The sequence below is a fragment of the Thermoascus crustaceus genome (genome assembly GCF_041956765.1).
Source record: "Thermoascus crustaceus strain CBS 181.67 unplaced genomic scaffold VTN00scaffold_4, whole genome shotgun sequence".
Classification (NCBI taxonomy): Eukaryota; Fungi; Ascomycota; class Eurotiomycetes; order Eurotiales; family Thermoascaceae; genus Thermoascus; species Thermoascus crustaceus.
Genome location: NW_027192530.1, coordinates 55,109 through 62,911, shown reverse-complemented (window position 1 = coordinate 62,911; position 7,803 = coordinate 55,109). Strand labels below are relative to the sequence as shown.

The following is a 7,803-nucleotide window of genomic DNA, read 5'->3' as shown; positions in this document are numbered from 1 at the left end:
CTGATCGTAACATTTTGCATAGTGAATAGAATAAAGCCATACATGCCTTGTGGAAGATAGCTTTTCAGCACAGAAGGTAATCCATTGGATTGTATCCATATGTTCTCATTATCTGCATTATCAATAATGCATAGCCAAGGGCCGGCTATATCTGAGCTCAAATGGGCTTTTACCCATATTTTTGCATTTATGGGGTTTATATCTTGCAGTCCTAACTGTTCACTGATACCCATGAATGCCTGCTCAATAGTTTCTATGCTGGTTGATGGGATCCAGAAGATGGAACACTGTGGATCCCTCTCACAGATATAGGAGGCCAATTCCAATGCAATCTGAGTCTTCCCTACTCCTCCTAAATCAGCAATGGCCATTCTTCAGGACTGATATTTTCCAGTGATCCTCTCTGCTAGCTGCATGACCTTATCATGGTGTCCAAGAAACTGTGGGTTTCAATCAAATGGAACCATCCAGCAGCTTTTGTGCCATCTTGCAGTCTTGTGAGAGGCTGGCACCTCTGAGAGAAGAATTTTAGTATATGCTGCTGCAGTGAGCACTGCATAGCCCTGCCACTCCTTATTCTTATGTGAATCACAGTAATTGTAGATTCTGCAGATCACAAGGCATGGTAATTGATTCATGATCCCCGCAGCCTCCATCTCAAAACAGAGAACATGGAGCTCTTCAGCTATGCGGTCCCTGGATCGGCCATCTTTCATCACCTGGTTGCCTGAGGTGATGACACCATAGTGAATCTGGGGTTCACTGGAGGTTTGTGGTGTTCAATTGATCTGCTGGCCCTCATCACAGCTAATGCAGGTGTTCTCTGATTTGGAATAATCATCTGCTGTGGCAAAAAGATGGTCACATCCTGGAGGAGGCCGTGAAAATGCTGCTTTCATATTTGGATTCTGATCCAATACCTCTGACACCATCTTTGAAATACTCTGGCTCTTGCCCATCATTTTGCTAGACTCTAATTGAGAGATGGCATTTAGCAGAATTGTCAGTGGTTGATTCAATGTGCCAGTACACTGAAAGTGCCTGCCCTTGATGGCCTTGCTGTAGTCATATTGAACTACTCCACTGACAGTGCCAGTAGGCTTGCTGACCACCACATCAACCAGTCTGATGTCCACTTCCTTGCTTGGCACGCCTCCTCCAATACCAACCATGAGGCCATAGTGGACGGCTGGGAAGGTTAACCACATCTCAGAGACCACTGTTGCTGCTGATGTTGTACCATACACCCCAGATGGAAGGCAGACAATCACCACATTATGGCCACCAACCTTTCCCAGGGTATAGTTGTTCTGGTCTGTTGAAGTTTGCGGCAGTTTGGTATGGGTCTCATCCAGCATGGCCTTGGCGGCAGTCATCTCCAGCGGCAAGGCACAGACCTATCCCACTGTATAATCCTCAGGCGACAGCCGGTTTTCTGGCATTGTGGCAATGAGGATCACTGATGATTATTGATATAGATAGAATAGAAACTTGTGCAAAAGGGGCCCCAGACCAACCAGCATGATCAGGTCACTTAATGCAATCACCTATAGAGAAAAATAGAGTGGGTAATGGATGCATTCAGCGGGGTACGTCTGTGCACAAGACTGTCCAGCCTCGTCTGACGCGAACGCGGCTGTAGTTCCCACCACATCACACCGCCCAGCTTCTTGTTCTTGATGTAGCTCCCCTTCGCCCAAGCAGTCATGACGGGGTCGTAGGATACCATTGTTCTCCTTTGCAGGTTGTAGCTCCACCTGCCAGTGTTAAAGCATCCCAGAAGGGCCAGAACTGCGTTGCTCCGGGACGCGGTAGTGCCTTGTAGTCCCAAATCCCTTTCTCCCAGCTTCCTCCGAAGACCCCAGAATAGGAATACCCTGGACCGTCAGTGTTGCAAAATGAACAACTGTACAGAGGGATGCCCAGGCTGAGACCCTGTCTATATATTTCTCTGCATCATACACATGCCAGAAAAGGTCCTTTGATAGCTCGGGACCACCATCAAAATTTCGGTATCTAGAGCACACAGCCATCATCCTAAACACATCAACCAAGAACCATCTCGATCATACATTTATTCATTTATTTATTTTCTAACGCAGCGCTGCATCTCTTCTCTACCGACCACCAGATCCAGCCGAAACCCTAGCTACAGTAGATAGGTAGGTAGACGACGGCCCAACAAATACACGCAAGAAAGAGAGCAGATCAGAAAGACAACACATCACATCATTCCCAAGCCCCCAGCAGATGCCTTTTTTTATTTAATATTTCGCAATGATACCTGCCCATATGTACTGTACCGTATGCTGAAACGACAACAGCAACTTCATAAAAAGTGAAGAAGGGTGGGGGGGGGGGGGGGGAAGTCGAAATCTATCAGATCACGTCAAGTCTCAAGCCCACCGACTGGCTTCCCGTTCCTGCTCGATGCGCGCCGTTCGCGCCCGATCGCTCTCCTCGTCCTCGTACTTGTAGCTCAGGCGCCGTCCGCCCGCAAGGCTTCTTTCTCTCTCACGCCTGCTTTCGCGTCGACTGCTGCGGCTGGCGGCCTTGTCGCGGTCCGCGTTCATGGCTTCCCGCCGCTGCTGCTCCTTGAGCAGACGCTCGCGGTTCCGCGCCTCGCGCTCCAGGGTGTGCGGGTCCTTCTCCGGCTCCGCTGCTTTCGTGGGCTTCGACTCCGCGGCAGCACGGTCCTTTTCTCTCTCCGTGGACCGCTTGCGGGCCTTATCACCGTTGCGGACGTCGTCGTCGATGCTTCGCTTCAGCCGTCGGGAGTGGTGGCGGGAGGAGTAGTCGCTGTCCGCAGGAGACTCGGACCGGTCCCTGCGAGACCGTTTGCGATCCTTGTCCCGGTCGCGTTCGCGTTCGCGGTCTCGATCGCGATCGCGGATCCTATCCCTGTCGCGGTCTCGGTCGCGGTCTCGATCCCGTTCGCGCTCGCGCTCGCGTTCACGGCGTCTTTCTCTGTCCTCTTCAGGCCGGCTGGAACGGTCCTTCCGATGGCTGCTGCTGATGCGACTGGAGAGGTCCCGGTTCTCACCAGACACCGAAGCTTTGTCCCTGGCTTCGGCTGCGTTCTCCTCGGGAGGAACAGACTCGCGATCACGGTACCGAGACGATTCGCCGTTGCGACTGGGACTCCGACTCCGACTGCGGGTACGGCTGCGGTGGCGACGCGACCGATGGGAGGAGCGATAGCTGCTCTTGCGGTCTCGTTCTCGGTCCCTGTCCCTGCGGTGAGAAGATCTCCGTGAGGACTCGACAGACTCTGAACGGGGACGCGGGAGGGGTTCCTTGTCGTCCTTGGGGACTGCCTCTTCCTCGTCCTCCCTGCGGGATCTCTTCCTGTGGCGGTCCCGCCTGCGCTGTCGTTCGAGTTCGCTGTCCTCGACGCTCTGGGACCGGTGACGGCGGTGCCGGCGACTCCGGGAGTGGTGTCGGTCGGGCGACCTGGATCCTGACCTGGACCTGGACTTCGATCTCGACCTGGACCTAGAAGCCGACCGTGCTCGGGGCTCCTCCGGGCGGTTTGCCGGGGTCGCACTTCTAGAGAGTGTTAGATCGATATGTCACGGGAACCGGAAGCTAGCATACATACCTCTTCGCATCGTCTGCCGGCTTGGGCACAGGTGCAGGTGGAGGCATCGGCGCTCGGCCTGGGAAGACTCTGTTTCGCATGCCCGTGTTAGGAAGTCCTTCTCGCATGGCCCTGGGCGCCGCTGGTGCTCCCGCCACACCTTGGCCCCTTGGCTCCGTCGGAGGGACAGGCTGATGAGGCGATGGCCCGAACGGTCCGTTGGCAAAGCCGCCTCCACGGCCACCGTGGAACCCTCCGCGCATGGGAAGACCGCCTCTACCAAAGCCAAATCCCGGCTGGGGTTGGTATCCCGCCGGACCGGTGGGGATGTTGTTCGGGACATTGGAGGCTTGGTCGATACTCTCAATGGTCGGTATACCACGGAGCTGTGACTCTTCCGCTGGGGGTTGTTCCAGAGACGGTGCGTCGGCCGCCTTCTCATCCTTGGGCACGTCTTTGTTCTCTATGCTGTCAGTAGTAGGTTTGGTCTGCTCCTCAGTAAGCTCATCTTCGCCGCCAGGGGCGAGCTCATCGTTGAACTTCTTGATATCTTCAGCGGTCGGGGCCGCCGACTCTGGAGCGCCCGGGCCATCCGGCTTGGCCGGGGTTCCATTCGGCTGCTGCATATTAGAGGGTGGTTGATTCTGAGATCCTGGGTAGTTAGTATTAGCTGGGTAATTAGCTTGCATGTGGCCCATGAAGCCACCGCGGTCACGACCGCCTTGGAAATATCCGCGGCCGCGGCCGCGAGCGCCCCCTCTGCCGTATCCAGGGCCATAGAAACCGTTCTGGAATTCTTGGTTAGGAGGGAACTGCTGCTGTTGCTGCTGCATATAGTTTCCGTGTGGTTGAGACATATTATATCCGCCAAATCCAGAGGGGCCGCCAAATTCAGGACCCATGCCATTCGGGAAAGCATTTGGATTGAATTTATCTTGGCCTCCATTCCACATATTGTTCTGAGAGCCGTCCCATCCTCCATACATCCCTTGACCCGCGTCGTAATTCATCCCCATGTTCATGCCATTATTCATGCCATTCATATTCATCCCGTAGCCTCCAAACATACCCTGCGCGGCCATTGGGTCCATCCCCATCCCGGGCATCCCTGCCGCATCCCGTATTAGCCCTGCGTCTGCGGTCAAGGGTCATTGGATATGCCACCTACCCATAGAATTCTGGAAGTTGAACAGCCCGCTGGGCATGAACTGCGCCATAGGGTTGAACTCGGGGCCACCGTTCCAGCCCATGTTCGGAAACATCCCACCGTTCACGCCGAAACCCATGCCATTGGGAAACACCGAACCGGGGAACTGCGTCGTCCCTTGCTGAGGGGTCTGTGCCTGGTCACCGCCCGCAGCCCCGTCTGCCTGGCCCGTTCCATCCGGCTCAGCAGTTTCGGCGCCTGCGTCTGCAGCAGCGGCGGCGGCGTCGCCGTCTGGCTCGTGGGCCTTCCCGACCGTGTCAGCGACAGCCTCGATGTCCACTGGAGCCTAATATGCAAGAACTTACCTGTGCTTCCGCTTGGGGCTCGACATCGCCGTCCGGTTCGCCTGCAGTTATCGTTTCGGTCACATCAGGAGCAGGACACTCCGCAGGCGGCTCTTCCAGCTTGCCATTCACAACGGGGGCAGCCTTTGAGGCTTCATCGTCCGCGGCGACCGGTTCGGGCGCACCCGCAGCCGCCTGAGCCTCCGCCGGGGCGGTGGCACCATCGGCCGGTGTCGCAGCAGTGGGGGTGGCAGGAGTCGCAGACGGGCGTTCCTTCTCCCGCTTCTTCTCCTCCGTTCGCAGGAAGGCTTTGAGGGTGGTGCGGAGGGCCTTGTTCGGCTTACACAGGTCGGAGGAGATGGGAGTGTGTGCGCAAACGGGACAGGTCTCGGGGAGAGATGCCTGGCCTGCAGACGGTCAGCACCTTACTTCCATCTTGAAGGCGACGAAACCAAAAAAAAAAGAAGAGAGAGAGATTGTGGCAAGCAACGTACAGTTCTCGCATATGGCTTGGTCGCAGCACGGGAGACGAAAAGCGTTCACGGCGAGCTTGTTGCAGATGGCGCATCGCAGCTTGAAAGGAATTTCATCCTGGGTGAGGGAGCTGATGACGAGATGTCAGTACATCGAAGAACAGGCCAGCAGGAATCGTCTGAAGCATAAACATATCCTCCTCTGCATACCTTGCGATGTCCATCAAGCCCGCAGGCTGGTCCGCCACAGCCATCTGGGAATGTCTGTATCGCCTCACGTGGTCGGAGGCAAGCTGAGCTGTCCGTTCTCACGAGGTCGCAGGGGAAGAAAAGAAGACGGACATGCGCGCAGACATGACGGAGGAGAAGGCATCAATGAGAAGCTGCTCAGGCAGCTGGCATGGCCGTGGAGCGTCGAGGGGGAAGAATATCGTGAGACGGTGACGGGCTGAGGACAGCCATCGCGGCGCCGAAATTGTCGCCTCGACGCTGAGCCCGGAGCAACGTTTCGCCGAGCAGACAGGATGCATCGTGAACAACTTCAATCATGTCATTTTCCTAGTGCTTTTCAGCCTTTTTCTATCCATCGAATTCGATTTCTCGAGACATTCATTCGTCCGTTGATCTATCTAAATCACAGGTCCCGCCATTGGAAAGGTGGAGTGGCCCGGACCATGCGGAGATGCTGCTGAGCTGTATCTCGTATCTCGACTGTTTTATGTTTCTGGTCCTCCTGGCGCCGCAGCTCATCCTGCAAGCCGGTCCCTTCACCACGCTCTACCATGGCGTCCGCAGCCTTCCATTCCTAGGTCCGGACAGAGAGAGCTCTACCGACGTAAAATGAACATCGTACTGAATCGTGGTCTACAGTCCTAGAACTCCCCATCCAGATCGTCCGCCGGCGCTACCTGACGCCCCAGGCGCGCAAGGCACCGTATTACCGGCACGCGACGCTGTTCCAGGAGGTCGTGGTGCGATGCGTCAAGTACGCCTTCGCCGCCATCCCTCCCCGGGTCGGTCGCGTCTTCTTTGCCAGGGAGGTGACGCTGCCCTTCCTGCGCTATCGTATGATGCGGCACGGCTATTTGCAGCCGCCCTTCTTCTACAAGGAGATCGCATGTGTAGGTCTCCGCCAGTCCCTCACTCCCAGCACATCGAACGCTCAGCGGATTCTAGGCTGGAATGAAGGGCGTCTGGATCGCCTGGGATGAGCTGCAGAAACCAGACATCGTCATCTACTATTCCCACGGTTCGTTTGTCCCCCCGTGCTAGGCACCTACTCCCCACGTTGGTGGGCTGAACAGCGACAGGGGGAGGTTTCTCCATGGGATCGGCCTACTTCTACCTGGAGTTTCTGATGACCTGGTTGACCGTGCTGCGGCGCGCGGGATACCGGAACCCGGCCATCTTCGCGCTCGAGTACACGCTGGTGCCGGACCAGGTCTTCCCGACCCAGATCCAGCAGGCGTTGGAGGGCTACGACTTTGTGCTGTCGATGGTCGACGATTCCTCCCGGATCTGCCTGAGCGGGGACTCTGCGGGCGCCACCATCATGCTCAGCCTGCTGCTGGAGTACGGACGGAGCGGGGACTGGGGCCGCAAACGGCCGGGCCTGGCCGCCCTCTTCTCGCCGTGGACGACCATCGTGTCGCCGGGGAACCGCAACACGGAGAGCGACTACCTCAACGCGGAGAGCCTGCACCGGTATGCGAAAGAATACGTCGGGAGGGCGGTCTCCTTCAACGACCCCATCGCGTCGCCGGGGCTGTGTCAGGACGCGGCGTGGTGGCGGCGCGCATCGCCCTCGCAGGGGTTCGTCTGCCTCTACGGATCGGAGGAGGTGTTCGGACCGGAGATCCGCCGCTGGAGCCAGACGGTGTGCAAGGCGGGATGCGCATGCGAGGTGGAGGAGGAGGCGGATGCGATCCACGCGTGGCCGATCGTGGCGGTCTTTGTGTGCGACACGGCGGCGGAGCGGCTGAAAGGGCTGGTCCGGATGACGGAGCTGGTCACGGAGAGGATCCGGCCTACTGGCAAGGAGGGTTAGCAGGACGGTTAGGTAGGTTAGCCAGACAGCAAAGAGGCTACAGATACGGCGTGATCAGATTAGATCAAGTAACGTTGGCCCTCACGGGCACAGTTTGGGCGATACCACGAAGGACGAGACCTCCTGGTTTCAGCGGCATGACCGCGCCTCGGGGATGCTCTGTCGTCATGGCACGGGGGGGAGAGAGAGAGAGAGAGAGAGAGAGAGAAGAA

The 7,803-nt window shown here is 56.9% G+C and overlaps 3 protein-coding genes across 3 annotated transcripts; 1 reads left to right on the top strand and 2 right to left on the bottom strand.

The window, feature by feature from the left end:
- Positions 1-779: 779 nt before the first annotated feature.
- VTN00DRAFT_6620 (uncharacterized protein) lies at positions 780-1,376 on the bottom strand (the record flags this gene model as incomplete). The annotated part of the gene is made up of 1 exon (XM_069433277.1): positions 780-1,376. The coding sequence occupies one exon, from the start codon at positions 1,374-1,376 to the stop codon at positions 780-782; it is 597 nt and encodes a 198-aa protein (XP_069286674.1).
- A 1,020-nt stretch (positions 1,377-2,396) lies between these two features.
- On the bottom strand, positions 2,397-5,798 carry VTN00DRAFT_6619 (uncharacterized protein; the record flags this gene model as incomplete). Its single annotated transcript, XM_069433275.1, has 6 exons — positions 2,397-3,549; positions 3,602-4,688; positions 4,749-5,031; positions 5,093-5,478; positions 5,566-5,675; positions 5,755-5,798. The coding sequence occupies 6 exons, from the start codon at positions 5,796-5,798 to the stop codon at positions 2,397-2,399; spliced, it is 3,063 nt and encodes a 1,020-aa protein (XP_069286673.1).
- Positions 5,799-6,226: 428 nt separating this feature from the next.
- VTN00DRAFT_6618 (uncharacterized protein) lies at positions 6,227-7,591 on the top strand (the record flags this gene model as incomplete). Its single annotated transcript, XM_069433274.1, has 4 exons — positions 6,227-6,353; positions 6,415-6,665; positions 6,721-6,793; positions 6,855-7,591. The coding sequence occupies 4 exons, from the start codon at positions 6,227-6,229 to the stop codon at positions 7,589-7,591; spliced, it is 1,188 nt and encodes a 395-aa protein (XP_069286672.1).
- Positions 7,592-7,803: the final 212 nt, after the last annotated feature.